Below are 18,310 nucleotides of genomic sequence, written 5' to 3' on the forward strand. Positions count from 1 at the left end.
TTTCTCTGTGTAGCCTCAGCTGTCCTGGAAGTCAATACATAAACCAGTCTGGCCTCAAACTCAGATATCCACCTGCCTCCGCCTCCCAAATTCTGGGATTGGATTAAAGGCTTGTACCACCAATGCCCATCTAAGAAGTGCATCTTTAAGAATGTCTTACAGAGTCAGACAAAATTAGAAAAATTTTTAAGGCTTAATGTGTTGTATCCCCCACCACCCCCACCATGGTAGCCTGAAATTCATTATTGTAAGGGTTCTAACTATGTTTAGTGTTTAATTAGGGCCAAGCGAGACAAAGCATGCTTTTTCCCCTGGGCTATTCCTAAATATGGATGATGCAAAGATATTGGAGCTGCTTGGAATGTCCAACAAGCAAATTCATGGAAGCCTTGATGTCAAAGAGTTCCTGTCTTCCTATTACCCAGGACCTGCTCACCCATTCTCTGCTTTCCCAACCTCCTAAAGGCCGAGCATTCATAACTAATAGTAAGTCTCTATGTCTTTATTTAGGAGCCGGCTTTTTCTTGACTTTAAAAACCAAAAGTAACAAAGAACAAACCCCCTTTGGGGCTGGGATGTTGCTCAACAGTAGAGCACTGACTCAGAATGGGCAGTGTGTGTGTGTGTGTGTGTGTGTGTGTGTGTGTGTGTGAGAGAGAGAGAGAGAGAGAGAGAGAGAGAGGGGGGGTACTGCTTTAACACTGGCATCCACATTTCCCCACGTTCTACACAAACTCTTGGGCCAAGGCAGTTTTGTTTTTCTCTGCCCTTCTATGCGGCGAGCTCCTCGACCAGCGAGGAAGAACGACCACCACTCGAGGATTCTTCTCAGATCACACTTTATTGGAGCACCTCTTGGTTAAGGGAGAGCAGGAGGTGAGGGGCCCAAGAACTAAATTGCAGCTGTTTATATAGGGAATCAGGCAAACGTGCCGTACTGTGATTGGGTCCCGCCAGAATGCAAGCACGGGGAGTCACAGGATAGGCTGAGGACATAAGGTCGATTACCATACCCGTGCATGCACAGGTCACAGGACACGTAGTCCCGAGAGCCTAGCCATATATGGAGTTGTTTACAACTAGGCTACCAGGAAGCCAGCGCCATCTTTGAATGGCGGCTCCCTACACTTCTACCCTAGTTTCTTAGCTTGAAAACACAGGACTCATTCTATCAAATATATGCATTTCTCCAAGCTCTGCCAAGTACTTCCTCCTGTCCACCCTTTGACTGTGATGGATGACCTACCATGTGGACTCTGGAGTCACAGCAGTAGGCAAAACGCTATGATCTGATTCTTGCCTGGTCAAAGCCGAGAGCTTTCTGAATCATTCAGGATGCTTAAGGTCAGTAGCAGGCCAAACCAGACCTTCAGTGGCCTGAGAGCAGCGACTTCTCTGACATCACAACCTGCCACACCCATAAGGTCATTCTTCAGCACTCAGGATGCCTTCCTCTAGGAAACCTTTCCTGCTCACATCACTTCAATGCCCATCAGTATCATTCCTAAGTGACTCTCCTCTGTGCTCCCAAAAGAACGTTGTGAATAACTCTCCAGAGAACTTACCATATTGGACTGTCTTCATGCCTGTTCACTACTTAAGTGCAGGAACCTTACACTAAGTGAGCACCTGAATGTTCCTAGGCTGGTCTGGATCCCACATGGATCCACTCCAGTGAAATCTGTCTCCAATCATTTAAACATTTCATGTACATGCACAAGCCACGGAATGCATGGAAGAGTTGGCTGTCTCCTGTCATGTGGGTCCCAGGATTCAAACTCAGGCTGTCAGGCTTAGCAGCAAGCACTCCTTCCCACTGAGCCAGCCATCTCACCTGCTGCCCGTGCCTTCCAGTTTTTGTAAATAATTTCTTGGCTCTGATAACAGCACTGTTGCTTTCTAACACTTTCCCATATCTAAACAATGAGGTGGGACGGAAAAATGTATTTGACAGCGTTTATCATTCACGCCCAATTAGACTGGGATCCTGACCAAAGGGAAAACCAAACGCGCGCGCAGAGGTCAGAGGCAGTTCTCATCCTCTTTAAGGGAAAACCACACGCGCACGCACGCACACACACACACGCACACACACACACACACACACACGCGCACGCACGCACGCACGCACGCACGGACGCGCAGAGGTCAGAGGCAGTTCTCATCCTTTTTTTTTGTTTGTTTGTTTGTTTGTTTGTTTAGTTTTTTGTTTTTGGTTTTTCGAGACAGGGTTTCTCTGTGTAGCTTTGCGCCTTTCCTGGAACTCACTTGGTAGCCCAGGCTGGCCTCGAACTCACAGATATCCGCCTGGCTCTGCCTCCCGAGTGCTGGGATTAAAGGTGTGCGCCATCACCGCCCGGCCTCATCCCCTTTAAAGGCAGATCTTATTGCTTCGGCAGCTTCATCATATACAGCAGGCAGCCGACCTGCCACCTTCTGAGTGAGTCTCTAGTCTCCACCTCCCATCTTGCCATAGGAGTCCCGAGACAGAGATGAAAGTCACTGTATCCAGTCTCCTCCCCGCCCCCTCCAGGGTTTCTCTGTGTAGCCCTGGCTGTCCTGGAACTCACTCTGTAGACCAGGCTGTCCTCGAACTCACAGAGATTCACCTGCTTCCGCCTTCTGAATGCTGGGATTAAAGGTGTGCACCCTCACTGCCTGGCTCAGCTTTTTGTTTTTCTCTTTTAGAGCTTATTTTAATCACTTTTACTTATTGGTGTGGGATGGGAGACGCAAGTGGAGGTCAGAGGACACCTTGCATGGAGCGGTTCTTTCCTTCCTACTATACAGGTCCTGGCATTGAACTTTGTTCATCAGGCTTGGCCACAAGTAGCTTCGCCCACAAAGCACTTCACCATTCACTGACCCCCCACCCCTTTGCTTATGTGGGCTCCTGGGATCTGAACTCAGCTTGTCCACCTAGCTCAGCAACTGCTTCCCACCCACTGAGCCATCTCCAAATACTTTTATTGCATGCCGCTGATAGCTTTAGAGACAGACTCTATCTAGCATGTCTATATATGTCATTTGAGGTCTTTCTCACCATATCCCAACGTGATCATTATCTTGTCACTCTGGTGCAGCTTACTATACACTGTATCTAAGACTGTTTTAGACACTCTGTTTTCTGCTCGTGATGTTTAAAGACAAGAAGGGGTATCATACCCCTTACCTTAATTTTTCCCTATTTTTTCCCCTTCATGCCCCCAATACCTGAATTTGTGATTCTCCCTCCGCACCTCTCATTTTTGAGTCAGGGTCTCACACTGCAGGCTCTGAGCAAACTCTCTGCCTCAGTCTCCCAGGGCAGGGACTGTAGGGAACCACGCCAGGCCGCCTGCCACTTTTCCCTCAGAATCAAACACCACTTTTATGTAAATATTATCAATAGTCACTGCAGCTCTTTCCTTTTTTTCTCTTCCTGCTTTTATGAGACAAGGTCATTCTATGTAGCCCTGGCTGTCCCAGAACTCCAACTGCACAGATAAGAATGCCCCTTCTGGGATTAAAAGCATGCATCACCATGCCCCAGCTTTCAGCCTTTTCTTTATGTTAGCTGCTCTTAACAAAAATATCTTTGTTTCCCCCATGCTCAGGTTTCACAAGCTTCTTTGTAAAAATACCATTTCACACCATGGCAACTATTTTAGAAACAAGACATACTAATTCACCTAAGTTTTTATTTATTGGCTCTAGGAAGAATTTGCATGAAAATGAGCCTGTATGGCAGGTACAGAACGTACTGTAACAGCACCAGAGAGGCCCAGCCTCTCTCCTCTACAGAGCCTCCGTGTTGATACATACATGTGACTTCAGGAACAAAACCACACAGTCCAGGACAGAGAGGAGCCCTTGAGGAAAACAGTTTAAAGTGACTTTTCCAATTGACCATACCTTTTCATATACTTAAATTCAAAGAATTGATACATTCAGAGGCCCAATGTTTGGCATAGAATAAAATCATGTTCATTTATTTTTTTTCTGCATCTTAGAAGGCATAAAATTAAATATGTTGAATGTAATAAATTCATCCATACAAGTGCAAGTCTCCAGCTATAGTGCATTTTATGGCAGATTTATTACCTAAAAATATACCAGTAAATCAAAAAAGAAGGGCTATGTCCATTTAACTTTTATTAAAGTGTATGTAGGAGGTCTTCAGAAATCAAATATGAGCATGAAGATATGGCCAAACATAAAATCTATCAAATTCAGTGAAAAGTTGCTGACTTTAAATAGCAGTTGTAAGAATGACCAATATATATCCTTTGTTAACAACCTCTCACTCTACAGTAAAAAAAAAAAAAAAAAAAAAAAAAAAAAAAAAAGATAAACATTCAGTAAACATTCTTTCCTAAGGTAGTTTCCCTTATAGATCAGTGATTTATCCATTTCTTTGTATACACAAATTTGTTGAACATACCAATCAGTGGTTCTCACAATTGAAAAATAAAAGCACAAAAAAGTTTACACTCTTGTACAGGTAAATCAAAGATCACCTTGAATTAAACTGGATCTCCTTAAGGGCATAGTATAGTTTCAGTTTCATTACCTATTACATAATTAGTTTCTTACATACAAATATTGACATATTTGGCTTGTGCTTCCGAAGCCTTCGTGTCTATGAAATCCACATCAATGCAGCTCATAATTGGAAGTCACTGGGGAGGTCTTTGCTGCTGCTGGGTTTGCCATGGTCGTGTGTTAGAGTCTCTTCAACACGCGCTGTGGCCCTGCACACCTGGGAGCCATCGTCAATGTCTGGATCTAAGCCTTCAGGACAGGGAAGTTTCAGTAGCTCTTCTCGGAGCTGAGCAGTGTGGCGCTACATGGAGAAAAATCAATAATATCAGAGGTGATTCCAGCATATCACTGAGACAAGAACTTGGTTTTAATATACCCCAGTATATGTGTGTGTGTGTGTGTGTGTGTGTTTATATATATATATATATATATATATATATATATATATATATATATATATACCCCAGTGTATAAATATTTACTCAGTGTCTTCTTATGCCAGCCAGTGCATCACACATTTAAAACACTCAGTAAACAAAACTCAAGAATCCCTAAACGCGGGGCTGGAGAGATGGCTCAGCAGTTAAGAGCACTGGCTACTTTTCTAGAGGAACTAGGTTCAATTCCCAACACCTACATGGCAGCTCACACCTGTCTGTAACTCCAATTCCAGGGCTTCTGACACCCCGACAGACAAACATGAAAGCAAAAGACCAATGCATGTAAAGTAAAAATAAATTATATAATTAAAAGGGGGGAAGGAATGGTGGTGACGCATGCCTTTAATTCTAGCACTTGGGAGGCAGAGCCAGGTGTATGTCTGTGAGTTCAAGACCAGCCTGGTCTACAGAGCGAGATCCAGGACAGGCATCAAAATTACACAGAGAAACCGTCTCAAAAAACAAAAAACAAAAACAAAACAAAAAAATCCCCAAACTCCAAATTAATTCTTGATGCTGAGAAAGCCCCAGGTAACATTCTGTACAGGTACAGAAGAATAGACCCCACCTCCTAAGAAACAAAGAATACTTGTGCAGAACCTCACCCTCCCCGTCCCACTCCCCAGGAGCAGTACTGCCAATGACTTATAAACTCTATAGTTTGATACGTATATTCTTCTAAATTAAAGACAGTAATCCGTTGTGTTGTCATAGATGCCAACTCTGAAAAGGACAAATGCACAAATTAAAATAAACCCAGACTGGGGATTTATCACAATGGTACATACAGTACTTATCTGGAATGTACAAGCCTTTGGGATCAATCTCTAGTACTGGATGAAAAAAAAAAAAAAAAAAAAAAAGGAACACAGATACATAACCACCAAACAAAAACCTAAACTACACCACATATGCACTGCTATCTTGGCAGATGAAAACAGGTATGTTTCAAAGATCGACCTGTAAACTTTGTAATAGTTTCCCCATCACTTCATTTAACTCAGAAGTATTTGTAAAGTAATTTTATCATTAGAATTTAAAAAATTCGAACAAATGAAAAACAATGTCTAGAGAGTACATAATCGTGTTATCCTATCTTGCTTTAGAATTAAGATGCTAAGAGGGTGACTAGTTGCTTATGAATGAAATACCACATTGAGGGTTTTGAAAACTACCTGCACCAACAGCTGGCTTTAAACGTTAACTGAGTAATTTCAAGCACATTGACTGGTTCTGTTTATGTGTATAGAAAAGTAAAAATGTTATAGAAATGATAGGATATAAAGGTAGATTATTGATTATAGACTCTATTTTGTTGTTGTTCTTTTATTTGAGACAGGGTTTCTCTGTGAAACAGTTCTGGCTGTCCTGGAACTCACTCTGTAGACCAGGCTGGCTTTGAACTCACAGAGATCTGCCTGGCTCTGCCTCCCATGTGCTGGAATTAAAGGTGTACACCACCACTCCCCAGCTAAATCTACTTTTAAACCAAAAAAGCAACTACTAGTTTTAAATATTTTACATTAATAAGGATTTTTTGTACATTGATACAAATTAAAGGTTATTTTGGTTAGAACATAGTGTACATATATTTCTACTCTTGTGTACATATACAGCTCATCAACAATGTAATGTAAATTTCTAGTCTTTGAAAGTTATTATTACAAACTATTGAGGATAATAAAGAAATTCAGGTTAGTAGCTAGTTACCTATTACAATCAAACTTCTAGTCATGGTAGGTATGTTTTCAAGGTCAAACAGAGATATATTTTAGATAGGCAAGTGGTCTTTAAACACTTCAGAGATCTAAAGAATATGGCATTTAAGATGTTTTTAATAATGTAAGTTTTTTCTTTCTTTTTTTTTTAATAACGAGACATATCTGCTCCTGGCAGCACCAATCTACTTCAGAGAAAATGATGGGCCCTGAAGAAACTCAATACAAAGTTTACTTTCTTGGTGGCAAAAGTTAGCCACCAGGCAAGAAAGTGCCCTTGCCTCGACTGCTGACAGTATGCTGTCCAAATTGGACCAACAGGACAAAAAACAAAGTGACTACAGAATCTTGACAACACAAGGCAGGACAGTCCTTCAAAAATCCTGCTTCACAAATGTCTGTCAGATATTCTAGGCCTGCAGGCTGAAGACGGATGCCCCAACATTAAAGAAGACCCTTAGGTGACTGTCCAGGCAGCCAGCAGTTTCTGTCATTTCTTAGTTTTGCAAGTTGTTTGCTCTACACTTCCTGTTTACTCAGGTAATATTATATCCTTCTCATGTCTCTGATAGAGTTGAAAACTAGAAATAGTTTTCCTTGTTATCCGATTAAAAAAAGCTACTAATAAAAGAAGTATAAAATGTAAGGTTGAGAGACATAAAAAGATAGTTTTGGATTGGTAATGCAGGTTAGGATAAAAAGTGAATTAGGCACAACACTTTAGACTCACCAAGATAGGATAGCTAATGAACTATTTACTCTGAGTTTGTCAAATGCTATGGGCTAGATATTGTTAATGTAATTATTGCCTGTATATATTTGTATATACTTACTGTACTTGTTGTATACAGTTTTTCTATGTTAGTTAAAACCTTCACTTTTTATTTTAGACAAAAAAGAGGTAAATGTTGTATGATATTTTGTTTGTGTTCTGACAAATAAAGCTTGCCTGGAGATCAGAGGGTGGAGCTATCCGATAGTTAACCATAGAAGCCAGGTAGTGGTGGCACATAGCTTTGATCCCAGTACTTGGGAGGTCCACGCCTTTAATACCAGCACGAGGGAGGTGGAGACAGGAATATAAGGCAGGTAGAGAAAGGATCTCCCCCCCGCCCCCCCATTCAGTCTGAGTATTCATAGAGACATGGCCCCCATTCGGTCTCAAATTTTGAAGAAGTAAGAAGTTTCTGATGGCTGGCTGCTCTGCTTCTCTGATCTTTCAGCTTTCACCCTCGATATCTGACTCTGGGTTTCCTCCCCCTTAAGGGTCTCAGGGATCAAACAAAGGTCGTCAGCCTTGGTGGCAGGTGCCTTTAATCACTGAGCAATCTGGCCACAGTTTGCTACACAGTTTTATAGAACAACCGTACACATACATAATGCTCTGCTAAGCACTGACAAAATAAGGGCAATGAGCACAATAAAGACACTTTAGCTTCTGGGAAGTCCAAGTTTTAGCTGAAGGTATGAAGCATAAAAAAGATTGAGACAATTGTGTGTTCTCAGCCACTTATGAGGATTTAAAGCATATGCACATACTTAAAATTGACAAACTCTCCAGCACTGATTTCCCTTCCACTGTGATAAAAACACTGATTAAGGAAGAAGAAAAAAAAAATCTCACTATTATGAGGATCGCGGAGAGGTAGGACACTACAACATATCATGGACTCAACTGAAAAGAACATACACGTCCTTGACTAGCATTCTTCAGCAAAGAGGTAGTTGAAAGAATAGAAATCTTCACGAATTTGGAAATGAAGGGTTTCCAAGAAAGGGTGACGTAGAAAAATTATACAGTAGGTTAGCATGGTAGCTCACGTCTTTTTAAGTCCAACAACAGGAAGCACAGGAAAGCAGAGTTTAGGGCAGCCGGGTCTATATAGTTAGATTCAGGCCAGCCATGAGTACAGAGTGAGACCCTGTCTCAAAAACAACCCTCAAAATAATAAGAGTAAAATAATTTCAGGCAAAAGCAAATGCTGAAATAACAGAACAGCAGCCTAACAGCTAGACTGCAGGCTCTGCAGATGTATGTGAGAAAAGGTGCAACTAGGTACCTATTCAGGAAGCATCCAACTGGTCATGGACCACAGAAAGAACGGGAGAGGGACGTATGTGGTACACAATGAAAATGGGAGCAGCTGGGAGAAAGCCCCTTCTGAGGACAATGCTGAAGGAGTCTCCTACTAAGCATTGAATTAGATGAAGGGAACTAAGAAATATCTACAGATCTGAGAAAAAAGGGCAGTCTTAAAATTAAGTGTAGAAAGCTAGATGAACCAATGTGAAGGAAGATACAGTCCTACTCTCAATGTTTAATGAGGATGTCTAGGAAAAATCATTTAGAAACACAACTCTGGAAAAGGACACACGAGTTCTAAGAGTCACTCTTTTTTTTAAAATGCCGAATGCCATTTATTGAAGGAGGGAGAAGATCTTGAATACAGGCTTACAGCACAATGGGAGGACCCTGGAGGGCAGAAGTTCGCTACAGATGTTTTATAATCTTGCACCTAAGCTGTTAACGCCCAAGAGTCACTTTTTAATGGATTAATTGTTCTCTTGTCAACTTCATATAGGTATATAATATGTTCTGTTTCCTCACCCCACCCTGCCTCCTTTATTTCCATCCTGTCCTTATCAAAACCTGTTCCATCCCTACCAGTCCCCTTCTCAAATCATGACTTTTGGTTTTGTGAGTCATCTTTAAAGGTCCAACATTAGAAACCCAAAGAGCACAAGACAAAGGGGGTAAAGAAAAACTGCCTCTCAGGAAAGAGGGGAGAGAAAAAGAATAAATGAGGAAAGAAAGGGGAAAAAGAGGAGTCTATGATGAACAGAAAAGAGATACATTAGACGAGTGGTGGGTGTGTTAATGAGTAAGCTACAGAGTGTGCGCGTGTGGTCAAGGAAGAGTGCAGCTGAAAAGTAGATGGAGATGGGCTAATGGGCATGGCGTAAGGAGGCAGAAGAGACCTGCAAACCTTTGGATGCAGAGGGCCGCGCTCTTGTCTGACAGAGACACAAACTGTTTTCCAAAACTGGACAAAACAGAACTAGCATAGAGCAAGCTAAGTGTTCTTTCCTTAGACAGCCTCAGGGTAGCCTTAAATAGTCAAGGGTAGCCTTGAATCACTACCCTCCTGACTGAAATGCTTAGTGCACAACAACCCCTGGCTCTAAAGTCTTTATAATGTGAGATTTCAACTGCATACAAGAGTGGGCAAAATAGGAAAACAAATGCACATGTATCTAGCACATAGCTTCAACAATTACCAACTCTTGGCTAGTCTGATACCACTATGAAATGTTTCTTATTTTGAAGCAAATCCCAGACATCATAATTACTTGTCATTCATAATTATTTCTGTACTTTAAAAAAAAAAATATCACACCTGAAAAACCAGCATGCTTATTATCAGCTACTTATTTTATTTGCTTTGCTTTGCAAGAGGATCTCCTACGTAGCACTGGCTGTCCTAGAACTCACAGAGATTATCTCGCCACTGGCAAGTACTGAGATTTAAGGTGTGTGCCACCAGGCTTGGCCATCTAGTGTTTCAGTGAGGACTGGAGAACAAAAGGGAAAAAGCCAGCAGGGATGGAAGCACTGAATGCATAAACGGGAGACGCCTGGCAGTGAAGAAGAGCACAGAGAATACAAGAGTTTTTTGGAAGCAGAAAAATGAGTGGCTGTACAAAAGAGGATTTCCATGTATGGAAATTCTGCAGAGCTACTGTATCTTCCATTTCTATCCATGAATGCTTAAGCTAAAAGCAACTGCCTACCTCCCATTGTGGTTATTAACAATCAGCTCTTAGTGGCCCCTCCATCTCATACCTTCTTCTTCACACCAAGCAATAAAATTATGTAAGGTAAGAGGCATAAGGTAAGGCTAAAAGATTGAAGACAAAACTCAAGCGCCCCTCACCCACGTTAACATCTTTGGGCTCAGCTCCTACAGTTACTTTTAATCTCGAGAATCACCAGTCCTCTGTCAAAGCTATTGCATCTATCTACACACTTTCTCTAACAACTTAGGAAACAAGTTCTTAGGTTCTCTTCTGCCCTTAACCTTCAGGTGTGATTAGCTGAGTCAGTGAATCACAACTCACCTTGAGAGCTGCTGCGTGGTGAGACATGGTCCTGCCCACCCGCTTATCACTGCTGTACTGCTGGATGTCTGCGATCCACTCCTCACACTGGGCCATGATCTCAATTCTTTTCAAGTAAAAATGTTTGTGTATAACCTTGAAAATAAAAAACAATAGAACAAAGCATGTCTACATACTTTAAAAGCAGTTTGTGGCATTACAAAATAAAAGATTTTCTGGTTTTGTATGTTCTATATCATTACAAAGGAAAAAACCAGGCTTAGAACATCAGATGGCATACACTGAAATACTCAATTCCACAGCAGCAATGGATATCCAACACTGCTCAGATACTAAGTAATCCCATCTAAAGAGCACAGGACATACATAAGAGAACTTAAAGCAAATGGGAAAAGATTATCAATACACTGGTAGCAGAAAAACGTCTGTCTTTAGATGAGAACTCGAGTTGTAGAGATGGTCAGAGTATACTGCTCTTACAAAAGACCCGTGCTTAGTTCCCATCACCATGTCAGGAGGCTCACAACTGCCAGTTAACTAAGTGATCTGGTGGCCTCTTTAGGTATTTGCACTCATGTGCATATCCCCAACCCCACAAAATAAAAACAAAAAACTCTTCAAGGTTTTTTTTTTTTTTTTTTTTTAATCTATTTATTGTGGGTATGCATGTGTGCCACACCACACACACAAAGGTCAAAGGTATCACTTCTTCTAGTATGCAGTTTGGCTCAGGAATGAAACCTAGGTGGGCACTGCTTGGTGAAAAGGGTCTTTATCCACTGTGCGAATTAGCCAGACAGCACAATTAAGGAAACTTTAAGTATCAGAGACAATCAATACAAAAATCAAAATGAAGCCCTAGCTGTGGCACATTCTTACTCATCAAATTGTATCTTCTGGGGCTGGAAAGATGGTTCAACAGTTAAGAGCATCCGCTGCTCTTGCAGAGAAGCAGGTTTGATTCTCAGCCTACCATAACTCCAGTTCCAGGGAATCTAATGCCCTCTTTTGGCCTTTGAAGGTGTCCCCCCCCCCTCCCTCCTCCCTCCCTCCCTCCCCCCACACACACACAAACAAAGCTTTCAATTGCATTTTCTGGTTAATTTATAGATAGATTTATTTTACAGTCCTAAATTCCCTTGTAGTAATCATGCATCTCATTTGGATATTAAAAAAAATTTCTACCTCTGAAAAATGTTTTGATACATAAGCAATAGGACTCTCTTCCTGAGAAACTTAAATTATAAAACGGACATGAAATCTAGTTCAGTTCCTATATTGTCTAAAGGGGTTCTCTCTGTCCTATACTGTCTAAAGCTAGATATCATTATAAAGGCATGGGGACGGAAAAAAAACACTAGTACAATCCTATGTTATATTCAGCAGTTTTTGAGGCTGATGCTCTAGGACTCAAAAAACAAGAAAAACAAAATAAGCTCAGAGCCAGACAGAAGACAAGAGCATCAGAGAAAAAGCTACTTTAGAAGAAAAACCAGGGTGGACGATAGTTCACTTGGGAGGGCTTGTATAGTATGCATGAGGCCTTGGTTTTAGCCCCACTGTGACATGGGGGTACATGTCTATAACTCCAGCACTTGGATAATTCAAGATGATCCTCATCTACAGAGCACCTTGGAGGCCAGCCTTGGACAGCAGAAGATAAAAAACAAAACAATAACAACAATAACAAAAAAAAAAAACCCCAACAACCCAAATAAACAAAAATACCCAGGGAATTCAGAAAACAGCCAAAGTCACGTTAAGAGTCAGTTTTAAGTATCCAGTGGCAAGGAGTGTCTAGATTAATTTCTTTTCATGAAGAGTACACACCTGTAACCTCTACCTGTACATAGCAGCACCTTCCAGAACTCACATGTTTCCTCTCCCCACACTGTTCCCCGCATGCCCATATTTAGGATTAAACCCTGGGACTCACACATACAAGTGTTCCACCACTAAGATACATCTCCAGCCCTTATGCTGACTTGATATATAAGATACCAAGTTGACCACTGAACTTTACATAAGTAGAATAATATGCAAAACTGAAAGGAATCAAAATTCAGCCGTATATGCCATTGAAACTAGAATCCTTGTTACAACAGAACTATCAAGGAGTTTCAACAGCTCAGTACCCAGCATGCTGAAGAATTCATGTAAGATGCAAAGGGAAAGAATACAGGCTTTCCAAGAGTACTATATTTATCCTTCATTTTTCAGTAAGTTGGCACAATGCCTAGTAACAGGTGATAGGTAGTTGCATAATGTGAATAACCTAAGCCTAATTAATAGATTATATCTAAAGGCTTCTAAACAAGTATACACACACATGTGCATGCACAAGCAACCTCCCATAACATTAGATCTACTACCTTCTATATGGCCTTTAAGGCAAAAGGCAAACTTGTGGATATGTGTGCACACTGACAGGTAAGCACATGTAATAGTAACGAAGAAGGAATGTTCTTTTTATATTCCTTCAGATCACCTGATTAGCAGGATTAAGACAGGGTTCACAGTGTTTAAGAATAACAACTGCTAAATCCCATTAAATACAACAGTCTATGAGGCCAACACAAAAGCCCACTCTGAAATGTTGCAATTTCAAGAAAATCGAGGCAAACTGATGCTCTGAGGACACAACGCTGAGCAAGAGAGAGACCTGAGGACACAGAGGAGACCTGACAGTGAAGAGGACTGCAGGCTGCAGATGTGGGGTGCTGAGTCACCAGGACACAGCAAAGCCAAAGCCCCTGACATGCTTCAGAGGCTCCTAGGAACCTGACACTTTCTAATTGCTTTCTTAACATTCACACACATACATTACATGCATAGTATTTCAGTAGTATCTGAATAGTTGGATAAAATGATAATTATCAAAAATAAACAGTTCCAGGCTAGAAAGATGCTCCTTTGGAACCGGAGCCCACTAAAAGCAAACCAACAACAAGAACAGACCAAGTGTGGTGAGCACACTCAGTATCCCAGCAGTGCAGAAACAGAGACGGGGAGGCCCACAAAGGCTCACTCGGTGAACTAAAAACTAGCTAGAGAGCCTGTCTTAGAAGAAAGACGAGCAACACCCAAATATCAAAACCCAGAGCTATCTTCTCACCTTCACACACAAAATGTGTACCTGTACACATCACGCAAGAGTAAAACCTTTACTAACTGCACTTTGTTATGAGTGATTTTAGAATTAATTACTAGTTATAAGAAGTAAACCTTAGTGCACCAGATACTGTAAACTTAGAATATATAACACTAACAAAGACTATAAATTCTCAACTGTCTTTAACTTTATCCAACATACTTCTTTAAAGCATGGTGAAGGATTTCGGATTTGCTCCAGCATTGCCCATTTAACCGTTGCTTGCCGGATATTTCCATCGTATTCTCGGGAACTCTGCGTGCCACTCGGAGTGCCTCGAGACCGTTCATAGCCTGGTTCATTAAAGTAAGGCTCGGCTACTAATATAAGAGACTGGACAGAAACCAACACCTAAGGCAAAGAGGAAATCAAACAATAGTTATGAGCAGACATTTTTACTGCCAGTAAACTGCTATCCTGCTTCATCTCTAAGGAGTCTCTATTAGCATATTTCCACATATTTTTGGCATTAAAGAAAAAATATTGGGGGCTGGAGATATGGCTCAGTAGTTAAGCTGCTCATCTAGAGGGCCTGTGATTGATTCACAGCATATGAATGTGGTGTACATACATACATGTAGGTAAAACCTCTCTATATTTTATCTCAGCTGAGTCATGAATATCAAGGTAAGCTGAAAGCCAACCCAGGCTACACAGCAAATTCCAGGATGCCCTGGATTAAAGTGTAAGACCCTTGTCTTAAAAACAAAACAAAAACCTACAAATTTAAGTTAGTTACTTCAAAACCGCATATAATATTAATTTTATTCATTTGTTTATAGGCAGCGTCTGACTGTGTTGCCCTGGCTGGCCTGGAACTAGCTATGTAGACCACCCTGGCTTTGAACTCACAAAGATCCTGCTGCCTCTGCCAATGCCTTAAACAATACTTACGTATCTTCTGTGAAAATTGGCCTTAGTCTTGTAAAACATTAAACCGGCCAAACCCTACTAACAATATTCACAAAGAAAACTTAATAAGGTAGTTTTAATTATTATTTCAACAGGAATTAACTGCCAGAGTATTACAAAACATTACTATACATTCTCATTGGTGAAATGGACTCATGCTTCTGAGACCACCTCCATGGCCCTCGTATTTGTTTGTAGGTTCACTTATGATTTTTTGAGACAGGGTTTCACTAAGCAGTCCTGGAACACACTAAATAGATCAGGCTGGCCTCGAACTCACCAGAGAGCTGCCTACTTTTGTCTCCTGAGTACTGGGATTTAAGGTGTGTGCCACCATTCACACTTGTATAAATTTGACATTAAATAAGTAAGACAGATAAAACAGACACCAGAAACACCTGACCCAACAGTAGATATGTTTACAACTGATACAGAGAGTTACTATGGCCAGCAGTAACTACCATGGGGAACAAGAGATAAGACAAAAACAGATTAGAAAGATTATGAAATTAAACAGTGAAGGAGAATGGTTTTCTTCTCAAATCTGATTTTCCCCAGAGCTCCTTTTAGGCATGGTTAGTTCTACCATTTGTTTTTTTAAAATGTTTTTTTCCTCTTTTACTTACATGAATAGTGTATTACTCAATTCCAAAAGTAGAGAAAACTAAGTTGAACTCTTAGCACAAACCTATAACTTAAAACCTAACTGATTTTGAGAAAATAAGTTTTAGATGAGACATTGCATCGCAAAATGTTCAAAAGTATTTACATCCAGGTGAGTTCTGCATACCTTTAATTCCAGCACCCAAGGAGATGCAGACAGACCTTTGAGTTTGAGGCCAGCCAATGTGACATAATGTTACCCAGTCTCAAAAAAACTGAAACTCAAACCAAAACAAGATTAAAAAAAAAAAAAAAAAAAAAAGTTTCGAATTTTTAAGTCTATTCAGTTTTAAACAAGTAAGTCAACTAATGGGAATTTATTTTCACATCTCTCATCTAACACAAACTTACATTAAGGAAAATAATCTTTTAGGATAAGTTAACTTTTAGAAAGATTACCTGGTGATAATTTCTGGTTGTCTTTTTTTTTTTTTTTTTTTTTGTTTGTTTGTTTGTTTATCGAGACAGGGTTTCTCTGTGTAGCTTTGCGCTTTTCCTGGAACTCGCTTTGGAGACCAGGCTGGCCTCGAACTCACAGAGATCCGCCTGCCTCTGCCTCCCAAGTGCTGGGATTAAAGGCGTGCGCCACCACCGCCCGGCCTGGTTGTCTTTTTTGAAAGACTAAACTGTACATGTGAGTTCAAAGTATTATTTATCAACTATGACTATCTACTGTGTCTCTAACTGCTTAAAAAACACACATTATAGTGAACACATATCCTCAATACACTTACCAGGCTATCTGTGGTTAAGAGTCTTAATTATTATAAAGTAAAAACATCAGCACAAATGAGATATTATACAAAAGATTTTATGTCCTTCACTGACAGAAATGCAAACTTTGAAGATTATTAAATCTTATATATGAAATGCTCTGAAACTAAGAGCTAAAATTCTTTCAATTTTATCAATTCCAGGACATTATTATTATTATTATTATTATTATTATTTTATTGATTTATATATTTTTTTTTGTTTTTGAGACAGGGTTTCTCTGTGTAGCTTTGGTGCCTGTCCTGGATCTCGCTCTGTAGAACAGGCTGGCCTTGAACTCACAGAGATCTGCCTGCCTCTGCCTCCTGAGTGCTGGGATTAAAGGCGTGCACCACTGCCAGGACATTAATTTTGATGATCAGGTAATTACAAATTCTAAACAGTAATACATCATAGATTAAGGTAGTACGAACTGTATATTAAATTTGATGCACAAGACAGGAGACATGCCTAAATCACCTTACTGCAGCACACTGTATTTTAAGACCTTATGGAAAAATTTGGTTTTGACAAGTCTAATGTTTGTCTTATGTCCTAATTTCAGACTTTAAATTCCCTATGAGACTACTATACTAACTGGATGGTTTTTATTTTTATTTCTGGTCACTAATTTCACCTGCAACACCACAGTTCTTACAGTTTAAGTAAATCTGTCAGAAAAACTTTGTTTACTTGCAAAAAGCTTGATGTCTGAGGATTCCACTTCTCTTCTGGTCTTCCATGCCATGTGTTTAGGATGCTTAAACAAACCTGAAGGGCAAAAGACATAAACAGAATTTAATGGCGTGTTTAATAGCTAACTGCCCCAACTAGAAACACGATGCTCTTAAGTCAAAGTGTATCTAAGTCTGTGAAAACCTACCCATGTGGCATTACAATTTCTTTATAAGGAAAACTTACGCCTATTACAAACATATCTGCAAAAATACCATGCATCTTTTTTTGTCATTTATATAGCTCTGGTTGGCCTTCAACTAGCTTTGATGAGAATGACCTTGAGTTTCTGGTCCTCTTGCCTCCACCGCTCTAGTGCTAGGATAACAGGGATTCACAACCATTCCCAGTTAATGCAGTACTGGAGATTAAAACCAAGGTTTTGAAGCCCAGGCTGGCCTCGAACTTGTGATCCTCCTGCCTCCACCTCCTTCAGCAAATCCTATTGGCAAATGCCACTGATGCTGTTGGTTTGCAAGGCAGCGGTGCTTACACAATATTTCCTGTGCTCCCCAGAGATGACAGACCGATTTCCTGACACTATTCTCCAATCACTTCAATGGTTACCCTGAGTCTTGACTATTACAAGTGCCCACAATAGGTATATAACCTTTATTAAACAGATTGTGTACTGTGATCTCTTGCTGCAGGCATAGTGCAGCTCCGTGTAAACCTACAGGCTTAGGTATCTGTATCTGGCATCACTTACTAACACATGACATGCGGCTTTTCTCCATCAATTGCTGTGACAGTACAGAATGTTGGTATACAAGAGGAATAGAAAATCGTTTTTCTTTTTTTCTGAAATACATTATATTGTATGTTTGAGATAATTCTAGTACAAAGTATAATAAAATTATATGTATAATAAATGCTTGAAATCATTGGTAAGTGTACAAGTGGAACTGAAGCATTTACTAGACAAAGTAATGTTACTCTAATAGTTATTTGCTTGTGCATGCCCATACTGTTATAATCTGCTTTATTGCCTTGCTATTTGATACATAGTATGCATTTCTCTGTCCCTGTAACTATTGTAAGGACAAATTTAAATTTTACTGCACAATCAAAATGGCATTGATAAGAATGAATTCCAGAGTCTGAACCTGGACAGGGAGCAGTCGCTCAGGCTTGGTGCTCCATCGTATGACCTGTACTTCTCAACTTTTGCCCTATCTGTTAAATATATGCTATGTCATTAAATGCTTTTAAATCTTAAAAATAAAAAGGGGGGGGAGGAAGGAAGGAGGGAGGGAGGGAGGAGGGGAGAGGGAGGGGGAGGGGGAGGGGGAGGG

The 18,310-nt window shown here is 40.4% G+C and overlaps 1 protein-coding gene across 10 annotated transcripts in view; it reads right to left on the reverse strand.

Annotated features, from left to right (window-relative positions):
• Positions 1-3,660: 3,660 nt before the first annotated feature.
• The window catches only part of Birc6 (baculoviral IAP repeat containing 6), a 188,573-nt gene continuing 173,923 nt past the window's right edge, over positions 3,661-18,310 (reverse strand). For all 10 annotated transcript variants that reach the window (XM_028873519.1, XM_028873544.2, XM_028873527.2 and 7 more), the window contains 4 exons: positions 16,974-17,051; positions 14,115-14,303; positions 10,802-10,936; positions 3,661-4,825 (listed from right to left, as the gene is read on the reverse strand). In XM_028873519.1, the coding sequence (XP_028729352.1) occupies positions 4,646-4,825; positions 10,802-10,936; positions 14,115-14,303; positions 16,974-17,051 (582 nt within the window). In that variant the 3' untranslated portion in view covers positions 3,661-4,645. The remainder of the gene's footprint in view (positions 4,826-10,801; positions 10,937-14,114; positions 14,304-16,973; positions 17,052-18,310) is intronic.

The sequence above is a fragment of the Peromyscus leucopus genome, chromosome 22 (assembly GCF_004664715.2).
Source record: "Peromyscus leucopus breed LL Stock chromosome 22, UCI_PerLeu_2.1, whole genome shotgun sequence".
Taxonomy (NCBI): domain Eukaryota; kingdom Metazoa; phylum Chordata; class Mammalia; order Rodentia; family Cricetidae; genus Peromyscus; species Peromyscus leucopus.